This window comes from Rhodamnia argentea, chromosome 11, assembly GCF_020921035.1.
Source record: "Rhodamnia argentea isolate NSW1041297 chromosome 11, ASM2092103v1, whole genome shotgun sequence".
Classification (NCBI taxonomy): domain Eukaryota; kingdom Viridiplantae; phylum Streptophyta; class Magnoliopsida; order Myrtales; family Myrtaceae; genus Rhodamnia; species Rhodamnia argentea.
Window position 1 is genome coordinate 20,327,387 of NC_063160.1, and position 20,852 is coordinate 20,348,238.

The window sequence follows — 20,852 nt, forward strand, 5'->3', positions numbered from 1 at the left end:
CTTGGAGTAAAACCCGGAGCGAAATATGTCGTATGATACTCAAAGGTGTAAAGGATCGCATCGCCAACTACATGAGCTCGAGGAGTCCTCCGGGTCGGCTGAACAGGCTTAGGTGATCGTCATCGTGAGGGCCAACGGGTGCCGCTGTAGTTGCTGATTGGGGTAGTGGCATCATTGTTAGCCGTCTTTCCTCATTTTGGGCGTATAGCATTGCCCTAGTTATCCTCCCCACATCTACCCAAACCCGACGAGATGGACGTGAATTTGTTATATATAAGATTTGTTCTATGCCATCACCTTGGTAATGATATCACAAGTAACAAATGTTATCAAATGCCAATAACTTATGTTACTAAAATATAATTAACGAATTAAATTGAAAGTATTTGCACGAACCGTTGAACCCATTGTAGCTCTCGTAATAGAAATCCACTTCAGTGTATGTCTACGAAACCACTCCATATATTCCGAATGAAAGTGAAGTTCCTCCGTTGCGGGATCAACATGGACTATATATTCGATACGTCCGTCCCACATAGCGATCCATCGTCCGTGCTTAGCCGCCCAATCCTTCCCAGGTGGCCTATTGTCAATATAATGCAAGGCTTTGTGATTGCCGGGAGGAGTAGGTATTGGCCGTTGCATACCAAACCGGCGAAGTGCTCGGTCCGGATAATGCCACTCAATTATCCAGAAATAGATGAGTGGGACACGAGCCTTCCAAATATCTTGTCCCCGTAGGCGTGAATACGGTAGATTGTAGCTATTTCCTATTTTTTGGGATTTTTTACAAATTTTTTGGAAGATAATTTGCCAAAAAGGCAAAATCGTCATTTTTTAAAATTCGTCTGCCAAAATACCCTGAATCGTCCATGGACAGTTGATTGTGACCATTTCCTATTTTTTGAGATTTTTTACAATTTTTTTGGAAGACAATTTGCCAGAAGGGCAAAATCGTCATTTTTTAAAAGTTGTCGGCCAAAATACCCTGAATCGTCCATGGCCAGTTGGTTGTGGCCATTTTCTAATTTTTGAGATTTTTTACAATTTTTTTGGAAGACAATTTGTCAAAAGGGCAAAATCGTCATTTTTTTAAGTCTCCGACCAAATAGCCAAAATAGTCTATGGCCAGTTGATTGTGGTTATTTCCTATTTTTTCGAATTTTTTAATATTTTTCTTCATTTTTTTGAAAGTTTCTATGATTTTTCTATATTTTTAATCAATTTTCTGTTTTCTAATTTTCTATTATTAGAATTTTGAAATTATTAAAAACATATTTTTCGGACGGGGTCAAACCCCACCCCCGCTTCTCGGGCCATCTGATCAAATTTTTTTTTTCCCAAAAATTCATTTTACACTCCTAAATTTCTTTTTCATATTTTGAAAATCGTCAAAATGAATATGGACATAGTTGCAAAAATGATCTCAAAAATTTGTTTTTACGAGATTATGGTAATTTTTTATTTACCTAAATTCGTAAACATTATAACTATTGAGGGTACCAATAATAATCAAATAAATAAAACAACACTTACGAAAGCGCAAAAAATAACTATAACGAGATTTACCTTAAACTATTGGGGGTAATCACACACCGAATGTAGAGTTCAAACTATCAAGATAAAGCACCGAGTAAGAAGGCCGGCTTTTCTTTTGTCTCAACTTCTGCAAAAATAAAAAGGTCCCAATTTAATTTAAATATGACAAAAATATTAGCAATAAAATAAAAACACTAACATCAATAAAGGCATATGAGGAGAGGGGATCTGAGAAAATCTTCGTGAGGGAGAGTGCAAGAGGAGAGGGGGCTCTGAGAGTGCGAAAAGAGGAAGAGCTTCTACGGAGGAGGGAAGAGCTTCGAGGAGAGGAGAGATTTTGCAAAAATGAGACCTTCTGAGCGGAGAGCCTTCGGCTTTGCTTTAAGCAGAGCCGAAGGCTTTGTAGCGCTCATGAAAGGTGTTGCGGCGCCTGCAGCACCTTTCACGTCGCTAGTGTCGGCGCCTAATTAAAGGCGCCGGCACGGGTAGGGGCCCCTACCCGCTCAGCGGTTAACCGCCGAGCGGGTGGGGCCCGGGGGATGCCAACACACCCGCTCGGCACTTAGAGTGCCGAGCGGGTGGGGCCCCAACCCCACGGCACAGAGCAAAGCGTGCCCGCTCGCTCCGCCACTCGCTCGACACTATCGGTATTGAGTGGGTCCCGCTCGGCACTAAGATTGCCGAACCGACCTTAAATTGGTAAATATGTTTTTTTAAACCTATTTTGGTATTTTTTGCACAATTTGAAAAAAAGCCCAACACAGTGTCCAATAAATTTCAGGGAGTTATGCAAATGAAAATCAACTCTTGTCGTAATTTCAAGCACATTGTTTATGAGCAGAAGAATAGAATAAGGATTTCCATGAATGCCACTCTTTAGTCAAATGATGCGAATAAAAATGTAATCAGACTTTGAAAATGTCAACCTTTCTTGTTTCGTTCTTCTTTTAAACTTAAACCCATTGGCTCAGGAGTATGAAAAAGTCTCTGCTCTGCCCGTATATAAAGATACGGTCTTCGTCTCCTGATCCTCATGAGTTTTGCATGTTCTTTTCTTTTTGCTTTTTAGTTTGAAGTACTGTACTGTTCTTAAGAGAAAAGATCAGTTCAAAATCCAACCATAGTACAATGACTTGGTCCTTAGAATAATTTCCTCAATGTGCATGTCGGCACTAGTACTGGCAGTCTCTACCTCTGGTCCTCTGCCTCCAGAGAAGAAGAGCCACAGTTGGCAGAGCAATGTTGACTGGCCCCTGTTTTTTGCCAAGCCATGATACTTACCTCTGATCTTTCTTCTCTACCGCTTTTCAGAAGGTCTACGTCTCTTATAACACGGGAGTCCTCCGTTGATTGCGGAGTGAAACTCAGCAAGAAGCAGCCGCTTGAAGAATGGAGGCTCTCCGAACAGAACACGAGTTGGGCTCAATACGCAAGATGAAGATGAACAGCTTCTTCAAGTTGATCCTTCAGAGAGAACCCATGCAAGGGCTGGTATGATATTCGATCCTCTGTTTTCTCGACTCAAAATATACCTGTCTCCTCTTCCATTTCGTATTCTATTGTGCCGTCACGGAGAAAAGAGTAAACTTGTCCTTCAAATTACATCTTCTGATGTCTATTTCAAGAGCTAGGGGTGCTTTATCTTTTTGTCGAGTGTATCAAACGATTCCAATGGCTAAAAAGCAAAAGGCTTGAACTGGCTCTAATCTAAGTAGTGGTGCCATTTGGAATGAACAAAGTCTATTAGCGGTAGAGTTCAAATGGAGAAGTAAATGATGGAGCTTTACAGTTCCTCACTCTGGTCTGGCCTTGTGAAGGAGAGACAACGCCCAATGCTCGTTTGCAGATGATAAATCAAGGGGAAAAAAAACTGTTGCATTGTGAGGTTTTTTCTTGAGTAATGCACGAGAATGCATCAGTTGCAGGAAAGTTGAAAAAATAAATAAATAAAACGAAAGGTGATAGTATCACGCCAAACTGCTCTTGCGTTACACAATTCAATTTCACTTGCTTCAAAAGTTTGGCTGTGTAGAATAAAGCATGTATGTTAAGCTAAATACGACTGCTATATGAGTTCTTTGATGAAATAGGAGAATGATTCCTATGTTCTCAAGCTCTCCAGAATCCGGATGAAAGACCCTGTTTCTTGCATGGTCTGGGTTATTATATTGTGTTTCAATTTCATTGCCTACCACAGCTTGAACACCAGGCTCATATAATTAGTAGATGGACTTCTCATTTAAGTATATTCTACTGCAGTGAGAATCTGTGTGCTTTGGTGTCTGTTAAAATGAAGTTGTGATGTGCTGATTTCAGTCTCTTTTGAGTGGCTTGATTAATCAATCCTCTTGTTTTCGGTACTTCGATGATTCCTCAGTTTGAAACGGTATGATAGGCAGGGTTGATGCGATTGGAGTTTGATCTGCATCAGTATAACTACATGATATCCTATTGTCGACTTCAGCTTCAAGTAGCAAATCCAATTTGTATTTCATGTTTTCTTGTTCGATTAATGATCACTCAGCTACTAGAGCCCGAATGTTGCACTCTTATATCAACTAACGACAACATTTACTTGAGCATAATGCAGAAAATCCCGCCAAAGTTTGCGAGGCTTTTTTCTGAAGAGCTTCCCTGTAGATTGATCTTAAAGGGCCCATCTGGTGAAAATTGGAATGCCAAATTATGCAAGAACGTCACTGGCCTGTATATACATGATGGATGGCGAGAGTTTCACATAGACAACTCCCTTGGAAACAAGGAGTTCCTGCTATTTCAGTATGATGGGAAGAGAAGCTTTGAAGTGCATATTTACGATCCGACTGGATTGGAGAGAATCAATGTTCCTGTTACAAAAGGAAAAGAAACAAACTTTCATAGTTGGAAAAGCCCAAGAGGCAGACCCAGAAAGTGCCCTGTTTGCTCCGGAAATCTCCCTCAGTCAACATATTTCAACTCTCAGGGTAATGCACTTTGTCCTTTCATTTGGCAGACCTACGTAAGTGCAGATTATACCTTATACATGTCCTGAATTTACTAGTCGAATTATCTTTTCCTACAACATTATTATCGGTGCTTTCTTCATGTTCTGGATAGTAATGCATAAGCATGTAGTAAACACGTCGAAAAGCCTAGACTTACATTTACATGACATTGGACAGAGGGGCAAAATCAGGAAGTCGAGCTTAACAAGCTTGAGATAATCAACAGAGAGGAAGAGGAAATGGATCTTTGTGCTGTTAGAATGAGTTCAGAGCCCCGCAAGCACAAACGGAGGAACAAGCTTGGAAAACTCACCGCGGGTTTGTCAGTATCCAAATCGACGTTTAGGTGCCATTCTATTGAGAAGCAGAAGAATGCTTCTCACTTTGAGGTAAATGCAAGGGTTAGAGCAATAGAAGAGATGCTTACTTCTACGTTCCCCTACTTCATGACTTACATGAAAATGTTCAGTCTTAGGCAGGCGAAAATGCTGGTTAGTTTTTCTTTCCTTCTCCCTGTTTCATAACCTTTGTCATTTCTAGTCCCCTTACTTTTCTTTAATACTGAGTGTGTGGCACAATTAAATGCAGTATATTCCACGCGCCTTTGCTCAAGTGCATATGCCACGGGAATGGGAGGACGTTGTCCTGCGAAATCTGGAAGGGAACACTTGGAATGTCGTTTGCTTGGAAAATGACAACCGGCGTTTCTTTTCTGGTGGGTGGTCAGCCTTTATCGAAGACAACAAGCTAGCGACTGGAGATGTATGCCTGTTCGAGCGTCTCTCCAACAAGGAATTCCTAGTCACCATATTTCAATCACCGGAAACTTTGACTGCATGAATGGAGATGTGGCCAAGGAGATTAGATTGTGGTAGCATATGTGAATTATGTTTTGCCATTATGACTGCTCAGAGAGAAATCACTCATTAGTATTATTGCATAGTTTTTAATAGGAAAGATGTTTCTCAATGATATGACGCTGGATTATACCTTGAGCTTGCAGATTTATAATTACTCGTCTTATGGTTTCTGAGCTGCTCATTATCTGAACTAAAACTTGGATCTATGATTCAAACTAGTTTTTGATTTGACATTTATTGTTTTGAGTCATTAGCATTTTTGAACCAGCATTTAGAGAGAGAGAGAGAGGGCATGATCTTTTAGTATAGGACTCCCCCTTTAATGTCGGCTTCGTAGCTCCTCCCCGGTCATGAAAGTCTATCTGTGGCCACACCTTCATGGAGGTAGTCAAGTTTCCAACTAGATGAAGGCAGCTCTCATCATGGAAATATAGGGAAATTTCATTGTCCAGCAACAACCTACACTAAAGTGATTACAGATTAGCATTGCTGAGCTGGTGTCTGAAGCAGAAAGATAGAACATGTCTAATCTGATGTCAATAGATCTTAACTCTTCGGATCTTTGGTTACCTAGTTATTATGGTTCTCAGAAATAGAAGAGTCAGGCAGTCGAGTTTGACATATCAAGAAGGCCAAGGTGATAGTTGCAAAAATGTTCGGAAGCAAGTCGAGGACTGTTATATCTAGGATTCTCGCCAGCCAACTTGAAAAATGTTTTGTATGGTTGCCCAACTTTTCCAAATAGTATGTCAATTCAGTGTAGTCACTTGATCAGGAGCTGGGAGGAGGATTTAGTTTTAGAGTCCCCTAATCACCTGTGGAATTCTATCTGGAAAGCAGAAGATGTTGTGGTAATGGTAATGGAGAGTTGCTTCTGAAAATATTCCCAAATGCATAAGATTTAGCTCAGCCCTTATGCATACCGGGCTTGAACTAATGCTTTTGTTGGTTTATCTTTCATTTTTCTGATTCAATCCACTTCCCTGTTCTTCAGGGTCTGTTGACGCTAAGAGAAGTTTCCCATGCAAAGAAAACCAGAGGCAAAAAGGCTATAAGGATCTTCAAAGGACCCTTTCAGCCTTTAACATATGGACTCGTGGGTTGGCCTGTGATTGTGTGTTGTTTTTGCCCTTTCAGTCTTTTGATATTTTCTTTTTTCAAACAGAGACTGATAAAAATACATATTGTCGCGACATACAAAAAATAAACGAGTTTATTTTCGGGCTAATGGATTATCAGGTTAATTAATTAACTAACCTAACTCGGACTCTCCCAAGTCCATACCAAATCGCAACTTAAGGTTCAAATAATTAACATGCAATGTGTTTTGAATTTGGAGTCGCCACTAATCATTTTCGATAGGTTGATTAGAAACCTAAATAAAATAGCGGGAGAAAACTATCTTATTTCCGCGAACCGGAGATTTTGAATTCGGGGATTTGGTTACGTCAGATTTCTCTAACGCCCTTTCGGTACCATTTTCATGAAAAATATTTGATTTGGCAATTTTGATGGATTTTACTTGAAATTCAAAGATGCAATTTTTTTTTGTTTTTTCTTCTTTTTTATGGGGATGTAAAACATTGAACTTTGTACGATATACACCATGGGTGATTTAGAAAGAAAGAAAACGCAGCCAATCACAAGGACATGCGCATGTCTTTGTGATTGGCATTTTCTTCGTATGAGAGGTAATTTCTTGTCTCTTGTACCCTGTTATCTCATTTTTATTTTGGGCCGGTCCATGGTTTAGGTTGATTGTTTAGAAGTTTCATTGTCTTATTTTCAATTTCGCACTTTGCTTCCGTAGCTTTTACAATTTCATCAGTTGTCCTCAATTTTGATTTGGCTTATTCCTGTTGTGCGATTTTTACTAAATTCTACGATCGAGTTTTGAGTAAGTGCCAAACACGAAAGTTGTAGACCTATGTTTCAACTAATATCTTGCAAAATTTCAGAATTAAATTCATAATTTAAGATGGCCCTTCGTTTTTTCAACAACATGCGGTTATAACAGTTTTCTGAACGTGATTGTTTTGGAGAGACACATTAAACTGATTTGATCCGTGCATTTCTAGTCTGATTGGCCAACATAAAAGTTGTTCATCACCTTCTCAACTATAAACTCGTAAAATTTGGACATGTTTTGATCAACGTACGGATTAATACGAATTTTTTCGTAAAAGCGGACAAACTGAAAATTACATGGTTCAATCCTTTGGCCATAATCACTTTGTTCGTTTGAGTCTAGAGGGATGTCATGGGCCGGCTCGCTATTCTTGCTCCCTATACTCATTTTGGGTTTGTTACTGCGTACAGGTAATTTGTCACGGATCCTCTACACATTACTCGATCGGTCGCAAAGAGGATGGCCGACATCAACGCTATCGTCAGTGCTGCCCTAGACGAGAAACTTGGCTCCTTGATCGAGCGCTTTGAAGGGATGATGTCCCGAAAGATGGAAGAAATTATGGCCGCCTTCACCGCCAAACTTCAATCATCCGCCGCCATCCCGCCGCTTCCTGCTCTAGTTCCTCCTACGGACAACTTCGGTAAAGCCCTGGAAGCTACTCCCTATCCGACAATGCCGGTAGAGGATGTGATCATCACGGGCGTGAGCTCGAGCACGCCGCCCGTAGTCCCAATCCCTCAAGCCAGCCCCGTGGCCCCCGGATTGAATGGTGATACGGCCAAGCTATTGGCCCAAATGGAACAGAGGATCCGAGAGGTCGAGGGGACTCACAACATACCCCGGTCGACTGTCTGTCTTTTCAAAGATCATTGTGCCGTAAAAGTTCAAGATGCCCGACTTCGAAAAGTATGATGGAACTTCCAACCCGGTTCAGCATGTCCGGAGTTGTCACAAATGTCAGATTCATGGTGACAAGATTAATGTCTCTCCGAACGAGTTGCATCAGTTATCCGAACCATGGCCGTTTTCTATGTGGGACATTGATGTTATCAGCCCTATCAATCCTAAAGCATCCAATGGGCATCGATTCATCTTGGTAGCAATTGACTATTTCTCTAAATGAATCGAAGCCGCATCTTATTTAGCGGTCACAAAGACGAAATATCGTGAAATTTATCCGTCGAGATATCATCGCTCGATATGGTTCACCCGAAGCCATAATCACCGACAATGGCTCAAACTTGAACAACAAGCTAATGGACGAATTGTTCAAAGAATTCAAGATCAAGCATCCGAACTCTTCCCCATATCGTCCTCGGATGAATGGAGCAAGAGAAGCCGCCAATAAGAACATCAAGAAAATCTTAGCGAAGACGGCTGAAAATTATCGCGATTGGCATGAGAGGTTGCCATTTGCACTTATGGCGTATCGGACCTCGATCCGGACATCTACGGGGGCAACCCCGTATTCTCTTGTATATGGAATGGAGGCTGTCCTACCGGTTGAAGTGGAAATTCCTTCCCTTACGTATACTTGTCTCAAGCTAAGTCGACGGAAACCGAATGAATCCAGCAGAGGGCAAGCCAATTGAATCGATCGACGAAAAGAGACTTAAGGGCTGTATGTCATGGCCAGTGTTATCAGCAGAGAGTTGCTAAATCATTCAACAAAAAAGTTCGGCCTCGATATTTTCGGATCAATGACCTGGTCTTGAGAAAATTATTGCCAATAGTCCCACTCCCGGAAGGGAAATTCGCTCCAAACTATGGTGGTCCATATATAGTAAAGAAGGTGCTCCCTGGTGGTGCTTTGATTATGGCCGAGATGGACGGTCATGTCTTTACCAACCCAGTTAGTTCTGACTCCGTAAAGAAATATTATACTTGATTCACTCTGATGTTTTCATAATCGAGTTATAATATTAATACAGATTCACGAGTTGTTCACATTTGGGCATTCGTTTGTTTCCTCGCTACTAATCTTTCTTTGAGAGATTGTTTCAAATGGGGGAGTCTCTCCGGCCCAATTGAAATGACCATCAGTAGCGTGAGATTTACATATTCACAGAGTAAAAGGCTTATCTTGCAAAAAAAGATATGACGACCAAGATGAAATGAGTAAAATGAAGAGCCCCTTCAATCTGTCAAAGATATGGAAGATCGAATAATGCGAAAGCGAAATGCAAATGAGTAAAAACTTGCATTTATTTCATCCATCGGAGAGCCTTACAAACAGATCATCGGGGTGGGAACGTAAAGCCAAACCGAGCCCTAATGAGCATCACAAAGGAGTTTAACTCGACTCTCCATATACGGTTGATGCTCCGCCTACACCGATCGCTTCGAGAATCGAGATCCGCCAGCCTTAAAGAGGAGGAGCTCACATTTCTCTTTAAGCTTGGCCACCACCTGTCCTCGTGATACTCGGCAGCAGATTCCAAGTCATGGATCAGCATTCTCCCGCGGGCTATATCCAGGGTCGGATCGTCCAGCCTTTCTTCCAGCCATGAGCATTGAAATTTCAAAACAATATCGAGCGGATCGCGCTCGAAGATGGTCCTGGGACATGGCCAAGCGTTCCACCAAGTTCCCCCTCTCACGAATCAGCGGTGAGACTTGATCATTACCGTAGTCAAGGGCCTTCTTATAATTGTCGGCTACAAGATCGGCCAACATCAAGTTATCCGACCGATCCCGATAGCGTGCCCTCACAAGATAGGCCAAAGTAACATCTTGATAAGCATGATTGTAAGCCTCCGGGAAGTTAGTGAAGAGGGTAGGGAAGATCCTATATTCCTCTTCTAACTTGGTACCTTGAATAGAAACGGTGTCCATATCCGTAAACATGAGACGGATTTCGATTTCGACCTCCGGATGGTTGGCTATATAAGAGTAGCTCTGGCCTAAGAGATTATAAAGTTTCTCCCATTTGGCCAAAACTTCAGCCGAGAAGATGCGTGCGGGGAGGGAGGCCATTGTTGCTGAAGTTGCTTTGAAAAAGAGTGGATGCGAAAGAGTGCTTAGAAGGTTGGAGATGAGGATATGGAAGCGATAATCGTCTCGGCGTTAAATCCTAATTTAAAGGGCAGAAAAAGTCATAGCAATAATTATTGTGGGGGCCGAGTTAATTATCCGGGTAAAACTACAGACGTTTCGTCCGTGAATCACGGATCTACCATCTCGAGGCTCACGAAATTCGAAAAGTTGCGAAATGACTTAAAGGTTCCGCCATATTAAAAGAGGGACAAGCATACCTGAGAAAAGATTTGAGGGTCCCACCATGTTAGAAGGAAATGAAGAAGACAGAGCGGGAAACACGAAATCTTGGGAGAAGCACTCGGCTTAGTGGTTTTCATCCACGTTAAAAGGGAGGCTCGGAACATGCATGTTTACTCGGAAGAATTTGGAGAGAGTAAGCATACAAGCGGAGAGTAGAGTGAACAAAAGGCAAGTAAGAAGTATTTCAATTCAACATGTTTGGAGGCTACCAGCACTTACCGGAGGCAACCAACCTAGACATCCCCGAGAATGAACCGCTGAATTTCGAGGCCGGATCCAGCCATGAAGCCGTAAAACCCAACTCCCTTGGCGGTGAAGTTCAAGATCTCGATAACAAGAACAACAATATAGCAGCAAGCAGCCGTAGTCAACCCCGTAAAAGAAAACATCAAATCAAAGAGCTCGAAGCTGCCTTTAAGGAGTGCCCTTACGTGAACGGGAAACGAAAAAATGAGTTGAGCCGGAAGCTAGGAATGGAGCCCTTGAAGGTCGGGTTTTGGTTTCAAAACAAGCGGGCCCGAGTGAAGGTTCGAAGTGAAAGTCATGAACTTGCGTCTCTAAAGGAAGAAAATGAAGAGCTTCGAGCGAGAGATCAAGAGGTATAGGGATGCTCTTAACATCGCTATTTGCCATGTCTCGCAGCAACCCCATCACCTTTGGTGGCATGTTCCTTGATGAGCCACATCCGAGCATTGAAAATGCTCATTTATCGATTCATCCTCCCGAGCAAGTTCTCGCACAATCGGATTTCGTTGGGGATACATCCCAGAATGTCGGCCTTGCGGAGGCGTAACCGATGCCCTTCGAGGGAAGTGACATGCATCACTACAATTGGAGTTTCCCGATGTCACGATCGGCCAATTCAACACCGATGAAACTCCGAATCAGTAGCCTACATGAAGCTTGAGTTTTTATTATGGGCTTTCAAAATATCACTCTTTTGAGCATTACTAGCTAGCCCTTATGAATTCTCAAGAGAAGTAGAGACATGCGTGAATGAATGTACTGTTTGTTACAAAGTCCCCATGTGAGACATTCTTCCTTTTACGCCTAGAGTTAATCAAGGGGCAAAGAACAAGATACTATCCGCAAATATCATCATGCTCAAATGCGTGAATTCTTTGTCGATTTGATCGAACGCCGAAAGGAAAAGCATTAAAAGCCTTCACATAGATAGATGCAAAAAGATTTGAGAAAAAATAGCTGCCTCGTTATTAGAGAAAGCAAAAAGATTCGAGGAAATAACCGCCTCGGGAGGAAGTGAAAAGATCTCGAGGAAGGAAATAATCGCCTCGTTCGTAGGGGGAACCGAAAAGATCTCGAGGAAGGAAATAATCGCCTCGTTCATAGAGAAAGCGAAAAGATTTGAGGGCTCCTACATATCGAAAAGGAAAAAGATGACAGATTGAGTGAGAGGCAAGAGTTATTACGAAATGGATCCAAGGCACTAAGACCGGAAAGGAGAGAAAAAGTTGTCCTCTTTCGTAGAAAAAGCGAGAACCTATATGCGAGACTAACGATCAGAAAAAGTTTATAAATGACCACCGGAACTCGTCACGAAAGACCACCATCACTTTTGTGATTTTCGGGCGGATTGTTTTGCAAGTCTCGAGAACATCTAAAGCTCGGTCTCGGGTCGAAACAGCCATTTTTGATCTACATATGGAAGGTTTTAAAAGAAAAACACGTTCATTCCAAGCGGAAGTATGGGAACCTTCCTATCCCGAAGATCTGCATGAGTCATGGTCATTGATGGCAACCCCGTTTCCCTCTCAATCCTCGTTGCTATGCTTGAGAAGTTGCATGTACGGGGTTTTTGCTAATGCGAAAGCAACGGATGCCTTACAAGTAGCGAGGCAAGTACAAATATGATTTTGACATCGTCGTCCACGGCCGTCGTAGGGATCGACATGGACGGTTTCCATCTCTTAAAGATCATTGATTCCGAGTTGGACATACGAGTCATCGTAGTATCAGCAAGTAATGATCAGCCAGTTCATAACGAGGGCCATATCGCATGGTGCTCGAGACGTCCTGCGAAGCCGGTCTGCGTCCAAGTGCTCCAAAACATTTGGCAGCATCTTGTAAGGAAGCAATTACTTGTACAAAAAAACCACGACCAAGCCGACGACGACGATTTTGTCCAAAAGAAAAGGCCCCTTTGGTCCGCCAAGCTTCATTCTATATTCATTGAGGCAGTTCGACGCCTAGGAATCAATTCAAAGACGACCATTGGCTGTACATAAAATGATGAATATAGACGGACTCACCATGCAAAGTGTCACAAATCACCTTCAAAGGGTTAGAGATAAGTCGAGGAAGCACGATGCAGCTTGGGACCAAGGCGACCGGACAGAGTTGGCTGGAAGATCAATTCGGGAAAACCTACCGAGCAAAAGGTACCCGGCCACTTCCCAATCAAGAATACAGGTTATACCAACATTCCGCTGGTGGTTCTAGTAGCGGACAGCTTGATCATCCCTACAAGTTCCCGAGCAACGACGGAGGCTCAAGCTTAAGGAGTCGATCGCTCACAAAGAATCTGTCACGGTGTTAGCAAGTAATAATGCCCAATTCGAGTATCAATTGCTCGAAAAATCGAAGATTACTTTGATGATGAACTTGCTACCTTGATGAGCCTGTTTGGAAATGAAGGACCTCCCGAGCCGTGATCCGAAGCAAGTTATTATGGGTCTTCAAACAACGATTGTTGGTGTTTAGTCCAAGACAGAATCGGTTGATCGTTGGAATGGCCAAAGAAGAGAGGTGGAACCAATCTCGCATGAATACTTCTTTGATTCCATGTATAGTTCCCCTGCGTGGGATTTTTTTTTTACTTTCTAGCTGTCTAGAATTTGCCTAGAGTTAAAGGGCGAATTTTCTCCTCCCTTATCAAATGCGTGAGTTCCTTGTTAAGCTAGGCCTCGTAGAAAATCAATTTGTGGACGACGCCCGAACGCCCGTAAAGAGAGATTCCGAATAGCCTTACTTGGGAGAATACGAGTAAAAGGCCGACGGGCTCAAAGATGGGTAACTCCGTATCGTCCCAATTGGCTCTCAATCATTTCAAACTCTAAATTATGCTTATTTTATTCTCGACGGGGATTGCCAACCTGTTTTGAGAACAATATAGCAAAAAGCGAACCAACCGTGGACGCCAACATCATCACGGCCTAGTGGTTGGGGGAATGACAGGTGGTCCGAGGCGTTCGGGTTCGATCCCGGGATTTGGCATCAATGTACAAAGATTAATAAAAACCTTTTTGCTTCGCGAGTTCAATGACCGATTGAAGCTCAGCCCCGGATGGTTACAAAACCGGAGAGATAACATCCCGGCCATACAATCCGATCCAGATGAGTTGATCTTTTCAATTCAAAGTTCACAAGAAATTCGTACAAGGGTAAAGCGGTATCGTTTCAACTCGTTTAGGACATGAGAACGTACATTGATGCTTTCCCTTTTGATTTTTACAGGGGGTCACCGCCTTTCCGGATAGGGAAGTATCCATTCTCCCCGAAAAATTAATGAAATAAGAAATTCCTGAAGCCTTTGACAATCTCATGTCTCGAACCGGATAATGAAGTTTTTGCAACTCATTTGCATGAGCAGGGGCAACTCGCGATCCACGCCCCTAAGAAGTTTCTTATGTGCTTGCGAATTCTGTCCACCAAGATAAAAAGTTGTTGCATTTTATATGCTCAAAAACACTCATACATTGCAAAGTTTGCGCATGACTGTTCCTCATGTTTAATTTACCAACTCGAATAAGGAATATGAACTACATAAGATACATCGAATGTATGGAATGGGGCAAGGCGGGATGATGAAAGGCAATCCTTTCCCAAACACGTCCAATTTTTTCAAGGCGAGATGAACGGTGGCAAAATTCCGCATTCCCCGAGGTAAAGAGTTTTCTCGCGAAAGGTACGATAGCCGAAATGACAGAGGCATTCAGTTCTCTATCCCGGACACTACAGGTGATCCATTGATTACCCCTTTTGAGCGGTGGTTTCATTTCTTTACCCCTGTCAAGAACCACCCTACATCGGGGTTCGGACGGGTTAATTCCAGAAGCAACACGAGGTAAATGGTTAGAAATTTTCTTGCTCGGACTAACATTAATTTTCGGGTGTTTCTTTGCATTTATACTCGAATTTTAATTCAAGTGCCTTAGGATGATGAAGAGCATTCATTTCTCTATCATATACACTTCATTCTTTGCATAGCCCACTTGAGCCCGCAAATTCATTTCTTAAACCCCCGTTGGTGATCATTTGCTCATTCCAAAGACGAAGATAGCATTTTCCCAAGGATTAGAATTGGAGATGGTCGGGTCAACAGAGAATTCCCGAATGGACTCATTTCTTGTATGCTAGATTTTTTATGTTTACATAATTTTTCTTTGTACATGTTTATGCTTGTTGTAATTCCCGGTTCAAAATCATGAGATTGTAAAAAAGGAGAGGCAAACTCAACTTAAAAAAGAAGGGCCCGCTCTCAAAAAAAAAAAAGCAAAATAGAGAGACGTCGAAGAGCTCTCAAAGAAAAGGAAAAAAATCTCTTCTAAAAAAAAAGAAGAAAAAAAAAAATGAGAGTCGGGAGTAAGAAAAGCAAAGGCCGATCTCATATGAAAATTTCGAGCATAGGAAAAGCAAAGTGCCTACCAAAAGTAAGGCCAATGCACATTCATTTGTAAAGTACTTCTGAATTTTGAATGTATATTTTTGCATGTTAAGTTGTAAATTCCATGTACATGTTTGCATTGTGTCTCTTGCAAATCCTTGACAGACACTTGTTATGAAGAAGACTCCCCAAGAAATCGGTTTGTAAAGTGCAATTTTCAGTAGAAAACTACCATCCCTCATTCAATGATGGTATTCTTTCGAAGACATTTCCGGAAGACCAAGATCGGTGACTAGTCGGCGATGATCACCAACGTCAAGCCCCTTCTCATTTAATTTCGAGCCAAAACGAGCCTTTTCGTTCCTCGGTCCCCAATCCTAGCCTACGTTATAACCCTCCAAAGTCTCTTCGATTAGGGCATTTGAGTTAACGTAGAGTTAAATGATTTTAAGCATCACTCGAAGAAGTTCGAGCAAGATTATTTCTCTCTCATTTTTGCAGGATTCTTGACTTGTAAATCCGGAGCAAATGATGAAGAAATTCATTTCAAGACCTTGACTCAACTGGAGTCCCCTTTGTAAACCTTTGACCTAGCTCTCATTACGGTCCTAATCAAGACCTCCGGATCGACTCGGTCGTATCAATTGCGAGATTACTTGGATCCTTATCGAATGCGATGATGGAAAGATTGAGTGATTTCTCTTGAATCCTGCAGACGGGATAAATAGCTTTTCTCGAGAGTGAGAGAAAGCCCTTTCGGACTGAAGTCCCCCATTCAGCTCACATTCGAGGTATTCGTAATGTGAGAACCTCCCTGGACAAAATTGGTAATGCAAACTTGACAGAATGGTTATGCATGAACCATAGTATGAGTGATTGCATTATACTCATTGTTGAATATGTTTGTGTGTGTTACCTATGACATTCTATGATAGGTAATACATTCCCGATGTTCGAGTTCCCTCACAAGGTCTCGAAATTCATCCAAGGATTATTGAATGAGCAAGTTTTTTGGCAAATGCCTACCAGGTACGATACAAACAATCCGCTTCGTTCCTTGATTAATCGTTTGGAGAACCCGGGTAAGTTTTCTCGAACCCCTTTTCAAATTAACAACTCTTCTCATGATAGTTGTTATGATTCAATTCGTGCAATATGCCCCTTTTGTACTTATCGATTCCATTCGATGGTGCTCCTATCAAATATTGTTCAATTCGGGCAATATGCCTCTTCCGTCAAGTCGTGTAGACATATGCACCGGCGATCTTGACATCTTATCAAATCATAACGACGTAGCTCTTATGGTTTCAATCTCGGGACGTGAAGACATATGCCTCGGCGATCTTGACATCTTATCAAATCATAACGACGTAACTCTTATGGTTTCAATCTCGGGACGTGAAGACATATGCACCGGCGATCTTGACATCTTATCAAATCATAACGACGTAGCTCTTATGGTTTCAATCTCGGGACGTGAAGACATATGCACCGGCGATCTTGACATCTCTTCAAATCATAACGACGTAGCTCTTATGATTTCGAGATCGAATCATGAAGACGTATGCACCGGTGATCTTGACCTTTAGTCGGCTCATAATGACATAGCTCTTATGATTTTCGGCTCCTTTATCAAATCATGAAGACATAAGCACCCATATTTTTTATCCAAACCAAATCATAACGACGTAGCTCTTATGATTTTGGTTCCCTTTATCGAATCGTGAAGACATATGCACCGGCGATTTCGACATTTAATCAACTCACAACGACGTAGCTCTTGTGAACTTGATCCCACTTCTTTCGACTCACAACGACGTAGCTCTTGTGATCTCAAACGACACACATATCTTGCGCTGTCTTGCATTAGGGAGAAGTCTCGATAACGAGATAGGCCAAATACCTTAAAATCCTTGCATCCGCAAAAAGAAGCTTGGAAATTAAGAGAACCATTAGCTTACGAGAAATTTGGTAAAACAGGTATTCTTGTATGCGATCCATGTGCAGGTTTCTCTAACATGAAAAAGGGAAATTATGACACGTGTTATTTACAATCTTGCATATCATGCATCACTTCATTACATAAAAAATGGGATTAAAACTCCCGCCAAAAAGTTCATCCATAATTTGCACTGTCAAAATTTAGGATTCAATTTTGTCTTTGAGCGGAACCCGTACGAGCCTCCACTCAAAGAGGGGCAGCTGTTGACGCCTAAATTTTGATTAATCTATTTTTTGCATAAAAATTATAAAAAATCATCTCACATATTTATTTTTAGCGTACATTGCATTGGCATATAATCGGGCAAGCAGAACACTTAATTTAGCATGCGTCTAGACTAGGCACGGGATGGAAAAATACACCGAGAAGATTTGAAACTTCAAGGACTGTATTGCAAATACTTAAAATTTCAGGGACCGTATTGCAAATACTTGGAACTTCGGGGACCGTATTGCAAATACCAAAAGAAGATGAAGAAGGGAAGATGATGAAGGGAAGATAATGAAAAGAAGATGAAGAAGGGAAGATGATGAAGGGAAGATAATGAAGGGAAGATGAAAATGGAAGGTGAAGAAATGAAGATGAAGAAGGGAAGATGAAAATGGAAGGTGAAGAAATGAAGATGAAGAAGAGAAGATGAAGATGGAAGGTGAAGAAATGAAGGTGAAGAATGAAGGATGAAGAACTTTGCCTATAAAAGAGAGAGCTCTTGAGAAGAGTTTTAGAAGGGGGAAGTGGAAGAGAATTGAGAGAGAGAGTAGAGGAGAATTTTTGTGATAGGGAGTGGAAGAGAATTGAGAGAGTTTTGAGAGAGTTTTTGAGAGGAATTTTTAGAGAGGAAAAAGAGAGTTCTTGAGAAAAATCAGAAGAGAAAATTCGAGAGTGAAGAAAAGAGTTTTAGTCGAGCATCATCTTCGACGAGTCCCGACACATATTTCGCCCCCCCGCAACCCAACAACGCCATTGCTTGCCATTTTCGACGACAGCCGCGTTCTTCCAGCTCCGAGATCTTGAAGGGAACTATAACGTGTATGTGAGTAAGATTTTGTGTAATAGAAGGTAATCCTTTCCATCTCGATCTACAAAAATGTAATCGTTTGGTTTGAACATTTGTTTGTTTATTTTAGACATGCCACGTGTTCCAAATTTTAGCATTATTACATGTTAATTTATTTTTATAAATACTCGTGACTGGCTGCGTTTTCTTTCTTTCTAAATCACCCATGGTGTATATCGTACAAAGTTCAATGTTTTACATCCCCATAAAAAAGAAGAAAAAATCAAAAAAATTGCATCTTTGAATTTCAAGCAAAATCCATCAAAATAGCCAAATCAAATATTTTTCATGAAAATGGTACCGAAAGGGCGTTAGAGAAATCTGACGTAACCAAATCCCCGAATTCAAAATCTCTGGTTCGCGGAAATAAGATAGTTTTCTCCCGCTATTTTATTTAGGTTTCTAATCAACCTACCAAAAATGATTAGTGGCGGCTCCAAAAAATGAAAAATCTTTTGCAAGATAATCACATGAACCATAAGTTGCGATTTGGTATGGACTTGGGAGAGTCCGAGTTAGGTTAGTTAATTAATTAACCTGATAATCCATTAGCCCGAAAATTAACTCGTTTATTTTTTTTAGGTCGCGACACATATCACGGAAAACATGGGCAAACATTTCATCTCAAGTGAGGGCCCCTCTTGGTTGAAGCATTTTCAGATTCCCTTTCTTGTGAAATTGAAGAGGAAACACAATTTTTTATTCAATCCACTTCGTTAGGCTCTTTGCTTCTGATTCTAGTATGTGGCTAGGCAAATTAAGAAATTTTATGGTTCCCTGATGGTTGGCAGAGATTCCTGGAACACCATTCCATTCATTCCGGTCAGTTTCTGATTTTCAAGTATGAAGGGGACTCCACATTTCATGTTTACTTATATGATCTGACTGCTTCCCGGGAGAAGAACTCTTGCAATCCTCTTGGCAGCAACGAATTTATTTCGACCAAGCAATTTCCAACGAATACGAAGAAAAATCAAGATACCGACAATGCGGTCGAAATCAGAGATCTTTGCTGTGCATGCCCGACTTGTAGCTGTTTAAAGGACAAGTGTTACCATGAATGACGGGGTTGACGAACAACAAACAGGATTCATGATGGTGTCCACATCGTTAAGCCTGAACCCGTATCTGATTGGGAGGTCTTCCATCCGGATAAAGGGGTACAAACCAATGGAGTTGAGCTCCAAAGTACATTTGACGGAGTCTGGGTAGATTGGTTGTCTGAGAGAAACAGATTCTTGAAAAGGAGAAAGCAAATAAATGAATCTAGGAAGCCCCTTGATCTCGATACTTATGTCAATGCTTTATCCTATTTGCTTTCTCTTTACACAGATGATGAAGATGCAGATGAAACTGAACCATCGGTGACGAGGAAAAACGGAGGCAAACTGCCTCCGGTCGAGGAATCCTATTGAAAATCTTCAATGGAGTGGAATGCCGCAATCATCAAGGCAAGAGTTATGGCTATCCGTGCATCTCACATGTATGAGCCCAATAATCCGTTCTTTCGAGTAATTGATGCGACCATCTTATGTGAGAGAGAAATTCCCTGTGGTAAGTCCTCTCCACTATGGCTTATTCTGCTTTTTTCCTTTTCAGTTTGACTATTTCACAAAAAAGAAAAAAACTAGCAAGGCCTACATCCTCCATGATGTCCATAGAAGGAACTTCGTTGATGACATTGTGCCAAAAGTTACCATATTTGGAGTTCCTGAGATTGGGGTCTGAGCCTGCTGTCACGCATCTTATTCGATAGGAAGCTCTTTGGGGAAGCTGATGTTCAATAGTTCAATGGTGAACGAATTCCCGAAACTCGGTGAGCATCCCCTGGTACCTGTGTTGCGTTAGTTTATTTCTTCCATGTCGCTCTATCCTTTTACAGGCATCGTGAAGGAAAGTCCCTTGTTTTGTTCACGGTGATGCTTATGTTTGTGTTTCTGTACAGGAGTCAGCTGAACGTCTCTATCCTTCTAAGACGCTTCAGTAGCCAGATTTCGACAACCTTTATATGAACAATGGGACTAATTTTTTTCTGGTTAAAGTGGATGGCAATGCTCTCTGCTTGTCGACCGTGATCGGTCGGCACTCGATGCCCTCGGGGAGTACTGCATTTTGTAGCATGTAATGTTGGGATGCTCCATAGGTGATACTGCTAAGACGATTATATAGCCGGCAGCGCTTGATCCTCTGTTCTTGGACGCTGCTGCTATGAGATGAGCAAGAGTTCTCTAGTTTATGTGGATCGTGACCATGCCGAGAGACTCTCCTCGCACTCGGAGCGCCTCAGTTTTAGCCCGCTGGAGCCGGGTATATCCTCGCTGAGATTGCGAAGTTTCTTGTCCCCGGAAGAGGACGGAAACATGATGCTCCTAGAGCACCCAAAGTTATCTTCGCCGTGCTCCATGGAGAACATGGTTCTTTCTTGCCATGCAGAACGAGAAATATGCAATTCTAAAAAGTTTGTGGAAGAAACTTTTGGGCCGAGGAAATAGGGCTTTTTTCCAATTTAATTTTTTTAAAATAAATATTTGCAAAATTATTTTTTTAAAAAAAGTATTTACAATTTTGGGCCTCACTCGGCAGCCCAACCGCCGA

The 20,852-nt window shown here is 41.7% G+C and overlaps 2 protein-coding genes across 3 annotated transcripts in view; both read left to right on the forward strand.

Annotated features, from left to right (window-relative positions):
• The window catches only part of LOC115735585 (DNA repair protein REV1), an 870,695-nt gene that overhangs the window by 502,364 nt on the left and 347,479 nt on the right, over positions 1–20,852 (forward strand). The gene's annotated exons all lie outside the window — the stretch shown is intronic.
• LOC115735754 (B3 domain-containing protein Os01g0723500-like) lies at positions 2,765–5,719 on the forward strand. The gene is made up of 4 exons (XM_030667148.2): positions 2,765–3,030; positions 4,130–4,502; positions 4,701–5,014; positions 5,112–5,719. Exons 1-4 carry the CDS (start codon positions 2,929–2,931, stop codon positions 5,361–5,363), a joined length of 1,041 nt encoding a protein of 346 aa, XP_030523008.1. The 5' UTR covers positions 2,765–2,928; the 3' UTR covers positions 5,364–5,719.